Source organism: Tripterygium wilfordii, chromosome 11 (assembly GCF_013401445.1).
Source record: "Tripterygium wilfordii isolate XIE 37 chromosome 11, ASM1340144v1, whole genome shotgun sequence".
Lineage (NCBI taxonomy): Eukaryota > Viridiplantae > Streptophyta > Magnoliopsida > Celastrales > Celastraceae > Tripterygium > Tripterygium wilfordii.
The window spans coordinates 5,051,962-5,071,812 of record NC_052242.1 but is presented as its reverse complement, the minus strand read 5'-3'; the positions used below and the strand labels follow the sequence as shown (position 1 = coordinate 5,071,812).

At 35.9% G+C, this 19,851-nt stretch overlaps 2 protein-coding genes across 2 annotated transcripts; both read left to right on the top strand.

Annotated features, from left to right (window-relative positions):
- Positions 1 to 3,324: 3,324 nt before the first annotated feature.
- Positions 3,325 to 4,023, top strand: LOC120008712. Its single transcript, XM_038859094.1, has one exon. The coding sequence runs from the start codon at positions 3,325 to 3,327 to the stop codon at positions 4,021 to 4,023; it is 699 nt and encodes a 232-aa protein (XP_038715022.1).
- A 14,467-nt stretch (positions 4,024 to 18,490) lies between these two features.
- Positions 18,491 to 19,429, top strand: LOC120008711 (uncharacterized mitochondrial protein AtMg00810-like). The gene has a single exon (XM_038859093.1). The coding sequence runs from the start codon at positions 18,491 to 18,493 to the stop codon at positions 19,427 to 19,429; it is 939 nt and encodes a 312-aa protein (XP_038715021.1).
- Positions 19,430 to 19,851: the final 422 nt, after the last annotated feature.

The window sequence follows — 19,851 nt, the reverse complement described above, 5'->3', positions numbered from 1 at the left end:
ATTCTTATAATTGTTGTCTGTGGTGTCTTCCTTGGAGTTTGTTGAGCTCCTGATTGCTGAACAATCTTGATTCCTCCTATAGAAGAAGGCGGTACATGCAAGCATGGTTTGATATGATACACAGGTTTTAAATCTCTGCATACAATGAAATTATATTATATATATATTTAACATTCGATTTTCCTGGGCTCAATAGGGTATGGACCTAGCTGGGCCTAGGAAGATAGAGTTGTGCAGACTTGTAAGTGATAGGAATAGTATGCTAAAGGTCATCATTTTATGTAATATTCAAACTCAGTTTATTTATTTGAATAAAATATATTTAGCATGTAATATGAGAAAAGACATATTGACATCAGTGTCTTTTATTCTATATAGTATATGAATTGGTGTGTAGAGTCTAAGTTTGCACACAAAAGATCAATTCATAAGTTCCTATCGAATATAAGTAGGCGATCACAACTAAGATGAAATTGGACAAACCGTCGGCTTGGGTGTGATATAGTATTTCAGTATACCTATCTTGGTTATGGAAAGCGGCAAAGCTTGAACTTATTATACCAGTACACTCGGAGTGTATTGATCAGGACTACATGTGAGTCAATTTTTCCAGTTTGACTATATGGAAAATTGTACACTCACATAGACGTTATAGAATTGTTCATATTCTTAATTTATTAAAGATTCTTAGTACATGTGCATTTAATGTACGAGACTTTGATTCACTAAAGGGTGAGGTCTTTTTGTACAGGCCAACAAACACCAAGTGAGTTGGGTCACCTCATTAAATGTACGATGGAAAATAATCTGTTAATAAAATTCACGTCCAATTTGATGATACCCTCTTCAGAATGCTTATAGGATTTGAGATTGTATAAAAACCCTGCAGGTGGATTTTAATTAATCCGACACATTCAAATAAGTTAAGCGGTAAGCTCAAAGAAATATTTAAAGATGTCAATTAAATATTATATGTCAGTGACATATTTAATTGACGGGTATCTGTAACTTAACATGAAGAATTTTATGAACAAGTATAATGAAAGATTTAGATTTAATTTGAGATAAACCGGGGAGTGCAATTATAATATTTTAGTGGAATATATTATAATTTATGAATTATAATTATGTCCATGGGTTTGGGTTGATAATTAATTTCATAGGAAGCCCATGTTTTATTTTTCCTAGTTGGTCTCCACTGTAGCCCAGAAGCTCAATACTAGAAGATACAAAAAAACAAAAACAGACTGAAATTAGGAGAGGGAGAGGGATAGGCGCCGGCGCCGGCCCACCTAGGGAGAAAACCCTAGGTGTGGCCAAACCCTATAAATACACACATAGTGTGTGTTTTGTTTCACAAATTTTGAGACACCAATTAACCTCTCTACTCTCTAATCATTTCCACTAGTTTTGGTTTGTGTTCTTTAGGTTCTTGGAGAAAAGCGACGACCCTCTCAATCCAAGTTTGGGAATTGGTGCATATGGTGGAAGATCTACAGGTTTGAGCTTAGTATCAAACTCGCTGACTCCATCCTTCATTCCTGATTATTAGAGATCAAATCAGAGAGATCTCAAGGTCAATAATCTACTTGCAATTAATTGATATATGGTTTATGCTATGGTGATTAGTATTTGATAAGAAAATTTTTAAAACTTGTCTAGCTATCATTTATGTCTATGAGGTCCTTATATGCTTCCGCGAGTTGCATGTTTCCAACAATTGGTATCGGAGGCGGTCATAGATACGTAATCGATGCTAAACAAAATTAAAAATTTATCAAATTTAATTTGTTAGCATAATCTATGTTTTTCGGTTTTATTGCTAACTTGTTCTTGCAGGTTGAAATTCTGGCGATCATGGTCTAGTTTTTTTAAAATTCTAGTTTTAGAATTGTTCACTCCGAATAAAGGAGTAGGAATTTTTGTAAATCGAATATTTAGATTGTGAACTCTGATTTGAAGGAGGCTAGGATTTTTTTTATAAAAACAGATGAAGAAAAGAAGAGACGAAGGACACCGACAGCCTTGCTGCTGTTGCCAGCACAGGCAGTTGTGGGTGGTAGGGGGTAGATTGGGCAGTGGGTGCGGTGTAGTCCAGGCAACAGTGTTTCGAGCAGTTTCCAAGCAGGAATTCCTAATCGAGTAAAGATTCGGGCTTGATTGAATATCATGATAGCTAGAACTCTTGATTGATTTGGTTTCCTATTTTAACTATCTCTCCTATTTTAATTGCATGTATGATTGTAATAAAATGTCATTCTAGATTAAGATTCCTATTTATTTATGGATGTTATCTAAATATGGAAATTAAAATACTAATCACCCGAAAATAAAATATTAAATGGGAGAAGGGTTACACATCACCCTACGGTCTCCATCATTGGTTCAAAGAAAAATATGTAATGATAAAATTCGAAAAGTTGAGATATTAAATGTGACTATGGTATTATTTTGGGAAAATCCATTTTTAACTTAAGATTCTTTTTGGAACCAAAGTGTGCAATTCCAACCCATGCATTTAAGTATTCTAATTTATGATTAACAATGCAATGTCTAGAAAATTCTGTCGAGAATTGAGGTTACTTAATTGTTCGCCGTTTTTCGAAAAGCCCCCACTTTATTGGGAATGACCTGGTTGCGAGATTTGTTAATCATTAAATTGAAAACCTATGGTGCTGTGATAACGGTTTCACTTCATGGAGAAAATCCGTAACGAATCTCGGTTTTGGGTAGTAATACCAAAATGCGTAAATTCCGATCAATGCATTTTTTAAGATATCTCTATTCCAGGAGTTTTGGAATTACGGAAATATTTTTAAGTTTGGATTATTGGTAAGAAAATTTAATAGAGATGTAATTGAAAATATGTGTTGGCTTAGACCTTCCTCCCATTGGAAATTTTGACTACAGATATCTCGGATTATTATTTTTCTTGATAGTCATAATGGGTAGTCATTTATTATAAAATTATTTCCCCATCGAAATAAATTTTATGAAGATGGTGAGATTATGATTAAGTGATGGTTATACACTTAACTATAAATTATGGAAATATTTCCCATCGAAATCAATACCATTATTTATAAGACCAAAGCAAGTTAACTAATTAAATTTACATTTGACACGGCGTGTTGTCTAGACAATGAAATTTAATGTGAACTAAATTGCATGAAATTTATTCTCCCATCGAGAAAGGAAATTTCATGCTAAAGTGTTTTGATTGTTAACGAATTATATGATTGATTTTGGGTACAATTTTAGATAATTCGAATCATGTATGCCATAAATTAATTTTTGAATATGTCATTTTTTAGTTTTTTCAAAATGCCTGCATTCAACCCATTATCTGTTATACTAAAAGACCATAAGTTGGATGGAACAAACTATGTCAATTGGAAAAGAAATTTGGATATTGTGATCACCTCTGAAGAGTACAAATTTGTGTTGACTGAAGTATGTCCTGAATTGCATGAGGAGGGTGCCTCTGATGAGCAAATCAGTGCTCACAAGAAGTGGAAAAAGGCTGATGAAATGGCTAGATGCTACATGTTAGCATCAATGTCAGACGTGTTGCAAACACAACTCCAGAATATGGCAAGTGCCTATGACATTATTTATAGTCTAAAGGAGATGTTTGGTGATCAAGGCAAAGCCGCAAGACAGACTGCCATGAAAACACTCCTAAACACCCAAATGAATGAAGGAGCCAATGTAAGTGAGCACACTCTTAAGATGATGAGTCTTTTGAATGAGCTCGAAGTACTTGTTGCTGATATTGATGGTGAAAGCCAGATCAATATCGTCCTTCAATCTCTTCTTGATAGCAATGAGAATTTTTGGCTGAACTATAACATGAACAAAAGACTTTATACGTTGTCAAAACTTCTCAATAAGCTTAAAGGAGTAGAGAAACTTCAACCTAAGCAAGCTAAGGTCAATCTGAATGAGAAAGGATCTTCTACTAAACCGGAAGGTAAGAAGAAGAAAAAGACTCAAAAGAAGAATAAATCAATCGACTCCTAGGGTATTCAAGGTGGAGTGAAAAAGCTGAAAGGCAAGTGTTTTCACTGTGGTCAGAAGACTTTCTTTTATTTGTTGTCGAAATACAATTAACGGTTGTGTCTATTGGATCTTGGTGTGTAGACATTGAAGCCACTAATCATGTTTGCAATTCATTGCAGGGGTTCCAGGAAACCAGGCGACCAAATAAGGAAGAGAGTTACATGCTTTTGGGAGATGTGACAAGACTAATAGTAGAAGCAGTAGGCATTTTTCATTTGAGTTTTAGTAGTGACAGGACTTTAATTTTGAATGATTGTCTTTTTGTACCAGTTATGAGACGAAATTTACTTTCAGTTCCATCTTTATCTTTGAATGGATATTGTTTTGAGTTTGATAACTCTGTTGTTATCAGGTACAATAAACATTTTATCTGTTCTGGTACTTTGGTAGATAATCTTTACATTATAAGTCCAAATTCTGCTAAATGTAATGAATTGAATAACTCAACAATTTTGCCATCTAAGAGAAAAGAACCTTCGAAACCAAATCAAACTTATCTTTGGCATCTACGCTTAGGTCATATAAATCTAAACATGATTACTAGACTGGTACGAGATGGACCTTTGAGTTCATTAAAAGTTGAGGAACTTCCAGTTTGTGAATCATGTTTAGAAGGTAAGATGACTAAGAGGCCATTTTCGGCCAAGGGGTATAGAGCCAAAGAATGTTTGGAGTTGATACATTCTGATGTGTGTGGTCCAATGACTATCCAAGCAAGAGGAGGTTATGAGTACTTCGTCACTTTCATAGACAACTACTCAAGGTATGGATACATTTTCCTAATACACCGTAAGTCTAAAAATTTTGAGATGTTCAAAAGCTATAAGGCAGTTACGGAGAAGTGTTTAGGAAAGAGTATCAAATCACTACGATCTAATCATGGTGGTGAATACCTCTCGAGAGAGTTTATGGAATACTTAAATGTAGAAGGGATTTCATCCCAGCTGACTACGCCAGGCACACCACATCAAAATGGTGTGACAGAAAGGAGGAATAGGACTCTTATGGAAATGGTAAGATCGATGATGATTTTTTTTGAGTTGTCTAATTTCTTCTGGGGCTATGCCCTAGAAATAGCTGTCTACATTCTGAACTTAGTTCCTTCTAAGTCAGTATCAACTACTTCTACTGAATTATGGACAGGGCGAAAGCCTAGCTTGGCCCATAGACGGATATGGGGTAGTCCGGCCCATGTGCTAGTAGGGAACACTAGGATGTTGGAATCAAGAACATAAGTATGTTTTTTCGTTGGATACCCTCAAGGTACCAAAAGTGGTTTGTTTTATAGTCCTAAGGATCAGAAGGTCATTGTCAGCACCAATGCCCAATTCTTAGAAGAAGACTATATGACGAATCACAAACCCAAAAGTAAGATTGTTCTTGAAAAATTAACAGGGCAGACACAAGGAAACCAAACAACTCAAGGAACACTAGTTGAGGATAACGATCCAGTACCACATAACAGTGGGAGGATTATGGAATCCTAAACTAATTCTGTACAAATGGATGATCAGGATATGTTGGGGAATCAACCAGATCAACGTGAAGATCCTGATACAAATCGAACAGAATCATCACATCAAAATACTCCAAACGAACAAACAAGGCATCGTCGTAGTGGGAGGGTAACTAGATTACCTAGTCTATATTCTCTATTGGGTGAAGTGTATGAAATGATCCCAACTAAACAAGGTACTGATCCCAGTAACTACAAAGAAGCTCTCCAAGATAAAGATGTAATATCTTGGAAGAAAGCTATGAAATCTGAGATGGAGTCCATGTACTCAAATAAGGTCTGGGAACTTGTAGAACCATCGAATGGTGTAAAACCTATTGGTTGCAAGTGGATCTACAAGAGAAAGAAGGGGGTGGATGGGAAGGTTGAAACCTTCAAAGCAAGGCTTGTTGCGAAAGGGTACACTCAGAAAGAAGGGATCGATTATGAGAAAACCTTTTAGCCGGTAGCCATGCTTAAATCTATCCGGATACTTTTATCCATTGCAGCATATTATGATTACGAAATATGACAAATGGATGTCAAAACAACTTTCCTAAATGGAAGTCTTGACGAAAGCATATATATGGTGCAACCAAATGGATTTGTAGCGAGGAACCAAGAGCACCTATTGTGCAAGCTTAAGAGATCTATTTATGGACTCAAGAAGGCGTCCAGGTCTTGGAATATAAGATTCAAGTAGGCCATAAAATCCTATGGATTTGAGCAATGCTCTGATGAACCTTGTGTCTATCAGAAGAGCAATGGAAGTGTGGTAGTATTCTTAATACTTTATGTAGATGATATATTACTCATCGAAAACGATGTAGCTATATTATCTACTGTTAAAGTCTGGTTGAGTAGTCAATTCGAAATGAAAGATTTGGGAGAAGCCGGCCATATTCTTGGGATCAAACTACTAAGAGATCATAAACAAAGAATGTTGGGCCTATCTGAGAGAGTCTATATTGACACCATCCTGGCAAGATTCAGCATGAAAGATTCCAAAAGGATTTCTTCCTTACACATATGGAATCATGTTATGTCGAGATCAATGTCCTAAGGATGCTGATGAGATAAAGAAAATGAGTCAAGTACCATATGGCTCGGTAGTGGGAAGCCTCATGTATGCCATGATGTGTACTAGACCGGACATATGTTATATGGTTGATCTAGTTAGCAGATATCAGTCTAATCCAGATATGGAACATTGGATTGCTGTAAAGCACATACTCAGGTACCTAAGGAGAACGAGAGATTATGTGCTGGTTTACAAGTCTGATGAGCTTATACCCACTGGGTATACAGATTCAAATTTTCAATTAGACAGAGATTCCAGGAAATCAACTTCAAGGTATGTTTTCACATTGCGAGGTGGAGCCATTAGTTGGAGAAGTGTTAAGCAATCTTGTATTGCTGACTCCACTATGGAAGTTGAATATGTAGCAGCCTCTGAGGTAGCTGAAGAATCAGCATGGCTCCAGAACTTTCTTATAGACTTGAATGCGGCGCCTACAGCTCTGTCACCTATTACACTTTACTGTGATAATAGCAGAGCAATTGCAAATTCAAAGGAACCAAGGGCTCATTCAAAAGGAAAACATATTGAACGCAATTATCACTTGATACGAAAGATTGTACGGAGAGGTGACGTCGTAGTGACGAAGATAGCATCAAAGGATAACCTGGCGGATCCATTCACCAAGTGCTTACCAACAAAACCATTTGAGGGACACTTGGAGGGCCTGGCAATAAGATGTGTATCGTCACGGCCTTGAGCAGAAGTGGAAGATTGATAGGAATAATATGCTAAAGGCCATTATTTTATATAATATTCAAACTCGATTTATTTATTTGAATAAAATATATTTAGCATGTAATATGAGAAAAGACATATTGGCATCAATGTCTTTTATTATATATGATATATGAATTGGTGTGTAGAGTCTAAGCTTGCACATGAAAGATCAATTCATAAGTTCCTATCAAATATAAGTAAGCGATCACATACCTAATTGATATTGGAGGTATTGATGATTGGTAATTTGATGATTCTTTTGTTACACTAACTTTATATGGTAAAACAAATGGAAGTTATATCTAATATTGTTGAGATACCATTTGTTTTCTCTGGATGGATTTAAGAGGTGTAGACATGGTGATATTTATTCAAGATGTTTAAATTATGATTACGGAATTAGGTTATTGGGGTCTTAGATAGACTATAAATTGTGTGAATAAATTATTGATCTAATATATATATATATGTTCAAATTGATTATTCATTTAAATGACTTACTTGACGAATGTGAGATTTGGTTGTTGGATGTTTATGTTGTGGTTATCGGATGGCCACTTTTGAAACGGTTTACGACATTATTTTCCAACCCTAGAGGGTGCTCTGAAATCAAATGATAGGTGATATGCTTCAACATATAGTAAGATTTTAGGTATTCATATCTTATTGAATTTTGGAATTTGTTCCAGCACTGGAGGTGTACTTAAAGGTATTTTAGGTACCTTAAAATTTTTATGCTTCATGGAGTGTTAATAATGGTAGTAAGACTGATTTATTTTGAGTAGAGATTTAGCTAGTGGATGATTGTTCTTATATAGTTCAACCAATACATACCTTAGATGGACAAAAGGAGAGAACTTTGTGTCCTGAGTCCATCTCATTTATAAAGATTTTGCGACAACACCACGATGTAGAGAAGGTTACTTGGGAATTAGAGTTAGAGGCACATGAAAAGCACCCGACATTATTTTCGATTACCAATACACATTTAATTTTTACGGACGAAATTTCTTTTAAGTGGGGGAGGATGTAATACCCCGTACTTTTAGAGTCCTTGTAGGATTGACACGTGTTGAGTACGTATCCATTTGAGTTGGGTAGATAAGTTGAATAGTCAAACTTGAAGTTTAAAAATTATTAGAAATTAATACCGAGTGAGTTGGGGTTGTCCGGATAGTTTTAAGTGACTTTTGTTGAAAACAGGTGTAACTGTCCAGACGACATGTTCAGCTATCCAGGCAGCTATAGGGGAAACACAAACAAAGACGTACAGGTCATAACCTGTTCGGACGGCTCACTAAAATCTACACGCATGAATGCTTTTAAAAGACCCATTTCGTGATTTCCTTTTAGAAACCCAAACCTAAACACTTCTAAACCTCATTTCCTCTTAAAAATCCTTCTTCCAACCATCCAAGCTCATGAAACAAGGTAAGGTTATTCTAACTTGACTTGTTTTCAAGATGGAATATGAATTCCCTCTCTCTAAGTTATATGATTCCGTTCTCTCTCTTTTGTCAATTTTCAATATTTGAACCCAAACTCGAATCCTTGAGTTCTTGGATCTTTGGAGGCCTAAAGGAAGCTTTAATCCCTTCATTTTACTTGGTTCTACACCCTTAGTAAGTCTTTTTAACCTAAAAGCTCGAAATTGGGGATTTGGGTGATTTGAGATTTTAGGGTTATGGGTATTTTAGGATTTTTTTGGGTTTGAATTAATTATCATAGGTTGCTAATGTAAAATTGTGTTGTTTATGAGAAATTGACTTAATGGATAGTACTTGGAAAGCATTGGTGCGCATGTGGGTCAATTTGGTGATTTTCGGTAAAACGCTAAGGAGGAGAGATGGGGATTTCTTATCTTTGGGGCTCTTAAGCTTCAATATTGTTGTTGTTGCTTATTCTTGAGGTGGTGATCCTTGTGTAAATCACTCTTTGTTTGGCTATAAGTGAATTCCTTGAATAAACGGTTCGCATATCATTATTTCGACTTAGTTTTTTAAATGACCATGGTATAATGTTCTTGAACTTCTAATTTATTTAATTCCTAGTCCTTAGGGTATTTTGATCATTGAAATTTTTGGTGTCTTTCTATTGATTAAATTCATATTCCTTGGTGTATTAGAGATTGTTGATCTCATTGTCTTCCTTTGATTATGTTGCTAGAGTTGTTTACGAAATCTTATAAATTCTTGGACTCATTCTTATAGTTGTTCTCCATGGTTTCTTCGTTGGAATTTGTTGAGCTCCCGATTGATGAACATTCTTGATTCCTCCTATAGAATAAGGTGGTATATGCATGCATGGTTTTATATGATACACATATTTTAAATCACTACATACAATGAAATTATATTATATATATATGTTTAAATACGTAAGTCTAAATATTATATGTAGTTAAATATTTAACACTCGGTTTTCTTGGGCTCAATAGGGAATGGGACCTATCTGGGCCTAGGAAGATAGAGTTGTGCATACCTATGAGTCTCGGTGTGACTGGGCTAAAGTTAACTACCTATAATATTTACACTTGGTTTTTTCGGGCTCTATGGGGTATGAGACCAAGTTGGGTAAGAGAATACAACTTGATTTTGTTAAAGTTACTTGTCTTTGGAAAATGGGTGGATAAGGGATGTTGATATGGAAATATTTAAGCTCTTGAAAATACAACATGCATCCTGAATTTTGATGGGATTTTACATTGGAATTACTGATTGGATAAATGTTTGACACAACTAATATTCCTGATCCGGACTAAGCAAGGCTCTTGGTCAGGAACCAAAATCGTAGGGGTCTAAGATTGAGCAAAGCTCTTAGCCCAAGATTCTTTAGTCGAAAGTAGGCTATTGGAATTGCCAATACCTAAAATAAGGCTACGGATGTCCTGCTAGGTGTACTTAGAACCTAGTTAAGCAATAACTGATGATCGATTTCCGATGAAAGACCAGTAAAGGATCATGGCAAGGTTAAATAACGGTTGACTATTGAGGTTATTATTATTATACCCTCGATGACTGTTGATGTTTGAAATGTACTTATTTACTAAATAATTACATTGGATTTAAGAATACATAGATAAAATATTATATCATTGATTGCATAGGCATGGGTTATGAATCGTCATATCCGATTTATTCATGTTGTCTTCAAATTCTACTTTTAATTCCTTTTTGACACAAGTCATTAACTTTCTATATTCTACTGGGCATTTGACTCACCCTATTCTCTTTCTTTGTTCTTTGTTTACCTTTATTTTTAGGTGACCATGTTAAGGAACAGCTGCCGGACGCGTGATGCGGGTGTAGTCCATTTTGTTTGATTTGCACTTTGAATTGCTAGTAGAACTACCTTGTTTACTCTGATATTGGTTAATTATGCTCTTAGACATATTATGATGTTGGCATGGTGTAGTAACCAATTTCCGTCCGATCCAAAAAATTAAAAAACATACAAAATACAAAAAATTAAAAAAAAGAGTGGAAGAAAAAAGAGAGAAAGGGCATGCGCACACACAAACAAAACACAAAGTTGATTTCCTACATTCATGACATGGATTACATGATGGAGGAGAAAAGAAAGAAAAAAACAAAAACAAAAAAGGAGAGAACAAAAAAGAAAGGAAAAAAAAGAAGAAAGGGGAGAGGAGTGTCGGCAAGTGGAGAGAAAAAATGATAATAAGGGGAGAAGGTGAAAAAAAAAGAAGAAAAAACAAAAACAAATAAAGAGGAGGCTCCACCACTTATTAGGGAAATTGCTAAAGATGTCATACGGTCAAGATGTAAAATTATTGCAGAGCCTTGGGATTGTGGAGGCCTTTATCTTGTTGGAAGATTTCCCAATTGGGACCGGTGGGCTGAGTGGAATGGGAAGTATCACGATGACATAAGAAGATTTATAAAGGGTGATACTGGTATGAAAGGGGATTTTGCTACTTGTGTTGCTGGATCTGCTGATCTCTACAAAGTTAATAAATGCAAACCTTATCATAGTGCAAATTTTGTCATTGCACACGTTGGATTCACACTCTGTGATCTTGTGTCATACAACTATAAGCACAATGATACTAATGGAGACTAGTGGGATAGTGGACCATTTGTGCGACTACTTTATTCAATCATGTCTAAAATCCATCCATGGATCCTGCACTAAAAAAACAATAATAATATCTCTCTCTCTCTGTCGATCTATCTACTTTTTTTTGTTCCAATCAAACAATCTCTCCAATTAAAAAGAAAAGGTGGGTTTTGTGTCATAGGAGGATGAAAGGGAACAGCTGAAGAAGATAAATGGGTTCATGATTCATTTGTGAAAAGAAAGGAAGGGTTCCTCTTCGAGCTTCGACTGGTGTATGGAAAACCTCTCTTTCTATCATCACAATTGAGTTCAGTGAGGGGTTAAGCTACTTTGGAATAGCTCCAAATCTGATTTCATACCTAACTAAAGTCCTTCATCAAGACCTCAAAACAGCAGCAAAGAACGTCAATTATTGGACTGGAGTCACAACAAAGACGCCTCTAATCGGAGGATTCCTAGCCGATGCCTACACCGGTGCTGCAAAGATCCTTCAGGCGTATTGCAAGGATTTGAAGGGTACAATTATTCTTGTTTTCCAACCAGCAGAGGAAGGAGGTGCTGGAGCAAAACAAATAGTTGATGCAGGAGCATTAGAGAATGTTAGTGCTATCTTTGGAATACATGTTGCAGTTACCCATCGGTGAAGTGGCAGGTAGAGCTGGTCCTCTTTTGGCTGGGAGTGGCTTCTTTGAAGCATAAATAAGCGGAAAAGGAGGTCATGCCGCCCTTCCACATCATTCAATTGATCCAATATTGGCAGCATCCACCGGATTCACAGATCTGGAGTTGTTATGGCTTGGAATGTATTCAAGTTTTGCACGGCCTTGAAGGGCCTGGGCTCGATCATGATACTCTTGGTGCTCAGGGTGGGGGTCTCACCTATTACACTGTAGTTTTGACCAATTAGGGCCCGGCTTTGTACGTCGGTGACCTGAATTCCGTCATTTCTCTTGCTGTTTTGATCCTCTTTCACTTGCTACCGATGATGTTATTATGGAGCTATTTTTCGATGGTTTTGATTGATCCTGGTAGTGTGCCTCCTAATTGGAGACCTTCTGTTGATGAGGAAAGAGGGGAGGCTGACCCATTAAGTGGTCCAGAATTTAGTTTCTTTGCAGACAGGCGTTGCCATCATTGCTCTGTTTGTGGGCGGTGTGTGCTAAAGATGGACCACCATTGTGGATGAGTTTAAAATTGAATATGAGTCATTTCAATTAAGGAAATCATAAGTTGATTCCCTTCATTTGAATTATGGGTTTTATTTGATTTCATTTATGAATTTGTCATAAGTTGGCAATAATAGATTAAATTGATAAATGACACTTTTTCATTTTATCATTTATATCATAAGTTGGTATTGAAAATTAAACCTACCAAAAGTTGATAGGGCATTTTATTATTTATATCATAAGTTGGTGTTTAAAATTAAATTTACCAAAAGTTGGTAGGGCATTTTATCATTTACACCATAAGTTGGTGTTTAAAATTAAATCTACCAAAAGTTGGTAGGACATTTTATTAAATAAACCATAAGTTGATATTTAAAATTTAACCTATCAAAATTGGTAGGGTATTTTCATTAAACCTATCATAAGTTGATAGTAATATTCTAAACTTTTTTTCCAACACTATCATAAGTTGATAAGTGTGTTGATAATAATATTCCAAACTTTTTTCAAACACTATCATAAGTTGATAGTGTTATTTCAAACCTTTTTTCCAAAACTATCATAAGTTGATAGTATTTTTCATACAAACATTTTCTCAAAACAATTATATCTTGCAAAGAGTAAGTTTCCATAAGATAGCCATTAAATTAATCCGGGTAATCGTTTTCAAACGGGAGTTGTGGGGTGCTTAACACCTTTCCCACACTCAATCGATCTCCGTACCTTTTTCACTGGTTCGCAGGTCTTTACGGTGTCCAATTGCACCTTAAATCAATTGGTGGTGACTCTGAACATTTTTCATCCTCCAACGTCGATCCGCGTCGTGACCCCGGTTGCGACACATGGTATTCTTGGATATGTTTTTGGATTATATCCTATGTTATTTGGGTGTTTAGACACCGGATGAGACATTCCTATTTTTTGGGTATCCGAATGCTTGTTGTGCATGGATTAGACATGTTTTATGGTTTGCGTTTTTAATTATGCATTTGAGAAAATTTTTTGGGCCACTTTTGGCATCTTACAGGTATGGGATTGATTCGACAGGTTGGCACCATTGTTATGCAATGTTGCACCACGTTTGTCATTCGATCTGGAGGTATTTTCGTCCATTTCTCGCATGCCCTTTCCCTGTGAAAATCGGGGCATGACAAGTGTCATGAAGAATCCACGATATATAGATGAGAAGAATTAGATTTCATCTCCATGGGAAATAGTATGGTGAATAAATTTTGTGTATTCGTTGTTGAATAGAACAAATTATTGGTTGCTAAAACTAATTTAGACACGCAGCGGAAGCTTTCTAGGATCGTCTTAGCATAAGTACCATAGTTTTTAAAACTGACCCGTGTATCAAAACGTCGAGGTTGAAGGGTCAAGGTTTTTGAGGTTCAACCGTTACGATGAAGGTTCAACCGCAGGTTTTTAATAAATAATAAAAAAATAAATATTTAGCTATATAGTATATAAATATATACAATTATATAGTTATATTTTCATGTAGCCATATAACATGTAATATATTTCGTTTAACATTTCCAAATATATAGTACATACATTATATAATATAGTATATGATATGATATAATATAGTGGAGGGTCCCATTAAATATATTATATATTATACTAGAGATTACAATAATACAATGGACTAATGGAGTTTCTAGTAGACTCGAGAGTGGAGAATCTCAGAGACGCTCTTCTTCGTCTCCACCTTTATGCGTGGTAGGATCTGCAGCTTCTAAATCTTTGATATGCTGCTTCGTCGCCTAGCCTTCTTTGTTACCCACAAGCTTCTACTTGCTCACCATCACCGATCTTCACCTACACGTTGCTGCTTGCCCACTATCACCGATCTGCAGTCTGCACCCACCTGCACCGATCTTCACGTGTTAGAAAGTTGCTGCATCCTCCCTTGTTCGTCTATGGCGTCACACCTCTGGTTCTAATGTTGCTTAGTCTGGTTCGTGTTTGACCTAGCTCTTTTTGGTCTACCTCTTGAAGACTAGCAGGCTGGGCTTTAATCAAAATTGGGCTTCACATTAGGACTTGTTATTTATCAAGATTTTGGGCTTATTTTGTTTAGCGTGAGCTTTTATTGTTTTCAAGCCCGTCCAAGACTTTCTTGGCTCTTATTCAAATACTTGTTTTATCATTTATTTATTCTGTCTTATCACGAGAGCCAATGGCTCTTTCTGGTACATGATATATTGGCAGATTGCCTATTTTGAATCTAACGAACATATTTGAATTCTCTCTCTTATCTTTGTCTCTTCTCTCTCTCCTCTATCTACTTCTTCTTCTTCTTCTACTTCTACTTCTCATCTTCATCTCTTATCTTGAATATTCTACAAGACAAATTGCAGATTCATTAGCAATCATGGTATCGAAGCAAGAACACATTACTGGTGTTGATCCACCATCATCCACTTTGGTTTCCGCTGCGATTTCAGAGGCTACAAATTTCATGAGGGGTAATTCTACATTACCTCCATTAATAGCTAACCTTCATGTTGGAAGTTTGCCATACAATGGGGATATTCGCACAAATTTTTCAACATCACAAAACAATACTTTCTCTCAACCTATCTTACCCACTCCTTCTATATACACCACTTTTCCCACCATCCCAACCCATTCTACATCTACTGTGATGCCTGGTCTCTGAATATCTCCACACAAAACCCTTTATCTAATCCATACAACTTTTTACCTAATGACTTTGCTATTAGCTAGTTAATTTCTTTGGAGTTGACTGGATCCAACTATCATGTATGGAGTTCCAATTTTATGAATGCATTGCAGGCGAGAAACAAACAATGGTTTGTAGATGGGACTATACCTGTTCCAGATTCTCAAGATCCATCCTATCGACTTTGGATTCAGGCCAACAGCTTGATCAAGACATGGGTGACCAACTGTGTTTCACCTCAAATTTTAGGGGGCATTGCTTCCTGGAAAACTGCAAAAGAGGTATGGTTGGATCTCAAGGATACATATTCAGTGGGAAATGATACAAGAATCTTTGAAATTTATAGGGAATTGGCAAATATCAAGCAAAAGAATTTGACAGTTACAGAGTACTACACCAAAATCAAGATGCTGTGGGAAGAGCTACAAGATTATGAAGAGATCCCAACCTGCTGTTCCTGTAACACTCATAAACTTCTGTTGGCCAAGAGAACCAAGGAAAGGCTTATGCAGTTTCTGATGGGCTTGTCAGATGCCTACAGCCACATAAGTAGCCAAATTTTAATGATGAATCCAGTGCCATATGCAAACAAAGCCTACAACATAGTGCATCAGGAAGAAAGAAAACAAAAGGTCACTAGTATTGAGAAATCTCTTTCTGAAGAAGCCATAGCTATGGCTGTCAAGAAATTTGTCAACACTGGCGCAAATCAGAATCCCAGGCCTAACTTCAGAAACAATCAATCAAGGAATTCTGACAACAAGAGGAAGGACTCTGAAAACTCTTCCAAGTCTTTTTCAAACAATAAGGAATCTCTTTTTTGCAACTATTGCAAGAAGGAGAATCATACTATTGACAAGTGCTTCAAATTGAATGGTTTTCCTCCAAATTCATCAAAGAGGTTCAAGCCAAATCAATCAAGCAACAGGAATCACTAAGTCAATCAAGTCAATTCAAATGGAAGTGATAAACCAACTGGAATGGAGCTTACCAGTGATTAATATCAACAAATTATGGAATTTCTCAAAACTAAGTCCAATCAAGGAGATGGCTCAGCTGATGATCAAAACAATGTGGCTACTGTGGCAGCAGTAGTAGGTCAAAATTCTTCTCATTTTAAGAAGCATACAACTAAATGGATCATAGACAATGGTGCATCTAGTCATATTATTTGTGACATTGCATTATTTGATACCATCACATTTAGTATATGATTCATTTGTCACTTTACCAAATGGACAAAGACATAAAATAACTCATATGGGAAGAGTCATGCTTACCAGAAATATAAGCTTAAATGAGGTTCTTTGTGTTCCCAGCTTAAGTTTCAATATAATTTCAGTAAGTAAATTAACTAGGGACAATAAATGTTCTATAATATTTACAAAGGATCAATGTGACTTACAGGAGGCAGCCACATTGAAGAAAGTTGGGCTGGGAATCACAATTAAAGGGCTATATCTCTTCAATCAAGACATCAAGACATCTATGACATTTTGGGAGTATAAATTCTGTAATAGATCCTAAGACTTGGCAAATGAGACTTGGACATCCAGCTAAGAATGTGTCCAAGCTCCTGCCTTTACCTATTAATCATCATGTCTCTGATTGTATTGATTGCCACTTGGGCAAAATGAAGAGAAGACCTTTTTGTATTAGTACCACTACATCTAATGAAATATTTGATTTGATTCACATAGATATTTGGGGTCCAAATTCCACTCCATCATTAGATGGATATAAATATTTCCTAACTTTGGTTGATGATATGTCTAGAATGACATGGGTATTTCTCATGCATTCTAAGGATGAAACTAGATTTTATGTTAAAAGTTTTGTAAAACTTATCCAAACACAATTTCAGAAAAATATAAAGACAATAAGAACAGACAATGGAAAAGAATTCATTATGCATGATTTTTACATTAAAGAAGGCATAATGCATCAAAGATCTTGTCCCTACACACCACAACAAAATGGTGTGGTAGAGAGAAAGCATCAACATCTTTTAAATGTAGCAAGAACTCTCAGAATACATTCTGGTTTGGCAGAAAATTTCTGGAGTTATTGTCTACAAACTGCTGTTTACATAATTAATAGAATTCCAAGTAGAATCTTAGACAATAAGTCACCATATGAAATTTTATACAACAAAACAGTACACTACACACATTTCAGAGTTTTTGGATGCTATTGTATAGCCAAAAAAAGAAGCCTCTTAGATCCAAATTTGAATCCAGGGCAACCCCTTGTCTATTCTTAGGTTATCCTATTGGAACTAAAGGCTATAAACTTTTAGATTTAGAGACTCAAGAAATTTTTAGATCTAGAGATGTTCACTTTCTAGAACATGAATTTCCTTTTAAAAATCAAAACAATAAAGAATCTTTACATGCTCAGGAAAATAGAGAAGATATGAATACTAACGTTGTGGAACACAATGTTACAGAAGCCAAAAATGACCACAGTAAGAGTCTAAGCACTAGGGATAAAAGGAAACCTGTTTATTTAGCAGACTATTATTGTGATTATGTTTCATCTTCCATGCATCATCAACATCTTAATTCTTTTGATATGCATTTTGCTGCTGCTATTTCTTCTCATCATGAACCTACAAATTACAAAGAAGCTATTAAAGATAAACACTGGTGTGATGCAATGGAAAGGGAAATGAAAGCTTTAGAAGAGAATAAAACTTGGGAATTAACAGTTTTACCTAAAGGTAGAAAAGCCATAGGTTCAAAATGGATTTACAAAATAAAATACAATTCAGATGGCACAATAGAAAGGCATAAAGCCAGACTTGTGGCACAGGGTTTTAGCCAACATGAAGGTTTTGACTACAAGGAAACCTTTGCTCCTGTAGTCAAAATCAGAACTGTTAGAATCTTCTTAGCACTGGCAGCAATGTACAAATGGTCTATACACCATTTAGATGTACATAATGTCTTTCTAAATGGAGATTTGGAAGAGGAAGTTTACATGAAACCTCCTCCAGGTTACTTAAATCATAACAACAATCAAGTTTGTAGGTTAAAGAAATCCATTTATGGCTTGAAGCAAGCTTCAAGACAATGAATGTAAAATGCAAAAATGCTTTGATTAAATTTGGATTTAATCAAAGCAAGTCAGGCTATTCCTTGTTTTATTTGAGGGATAAAACTAGCATAGTCATACTACTATTATATGTAGATGACATGGCAATTGGAGGGAATAATATCACTCTTATAAATAAAGTTAAAACTTACATAGGTTCCTGCTTCAAAATCAAAGATTTAGGTCCTTTAAAATATTTTCTAGGGCTGGAAGTTAGTCATACAAAAGCAGGATTATATATATGTCAAAGAAAGTATGCATATGACATTCTAAAAGATACAGGTTTACAAACTTCTAAACAACACAATTCTCCAATAGATATGAACATCAAATTATCCATTACACAAAGAACACCATTAGAGGATCCTTTACAATTTAGAAGACTTATTGGGAGATTAATGTATCTTACTTTAACAAGACCAGACATTAGTTATGCAGTAAACACTTTGAACCAATTCATACAACATCCTACTGATATTCATATGACTGCAGCTACTCGCATTGTTAAATATATCAAAGGAAATTTGGCACAAGGCCTTTTCTATCCTACAACTAACCCCTTGCAGGTTAAAGCTTATTGTGATTCAGATTGGGCTTCATGCTCAAACACAAGGCGTTTAGTAACAGGTTACATGGTCAAAATTGGTGAAGCTTTTATTTCCTGGAGGTCAAACAAACAGAAAACAGTATCTAAGTCTTCAGCTGAAGCTGAATACCGAGCCATGGCATCTACAACTAGTGAATACGCGTGGATCAACAGTCTATTCAAGGAATTACAAATACAGATTTCTCATCGTATGGATCTATTTTGTGACAATCAAGCTGCCATGCACATAGCTACTAATCATGTATTTCATGAAAGAACAAAGCATATTGAAATTGACCTCTACTACACCAGAGAGAAGGTGGAAGAAGGCATGATAAAATTAAAATACCTCAAATCTGCTGAGCAACCTGCGGATCTCCTCACAAAGGCCCTTTCAGTTGCTCGTCTTCAGCACTTGCTTTCCAAGCTCAACATGATCCTTTATCATGTTTAGCTTGCGGGTGGATGTTAGAAAGTTGTTGCATCCTCCCTTGTTCGTCTATGGCGTCACACCTCTGGTACTAATGTTGCTTAGTCTGGTTCGTGTTTGATCTAGCTCTTTTTGGTCTACCTCTTGAAGACTAGCAGGCTGGGCTTTAATCAGAATTGGGCTTCACATTAGGACTTGTTATTTATCAAGATTTTGGGCTTATTTTGTTTAGTATTTCGTGTTGAGCTTTTATTGTTTTCAGGCCCGCCCAAGACTTTCTTGGCTCTTATTCAAATACTTGTTTTATCATTTATTTATTCTGTCTATCACAAGAGCCAACGACTCTTTCTTGTACATGATATATTGGTAGATTGCCTATTTTGAATCTAGCGAACATATTTGAATTCTCTCTCTTATGTTTGTCTCTTCTCTCTCTCCTCTATCTA

Coding starts and splice junctions, on each gene's coding strand:
- LOC120008711 (XM_038859093.1), top strand. CDS start 18,491: ATGGCAATTGGAGGGAATAATATCACTCTTATAAATAAAGTTAAAACT.
- LOC120008712 (XM_038859094.1), top strand. CDS start 3,325: ATGCCTGCATTCAACCCATTATCTGTTATACTAAAAGACCATAAGTTG.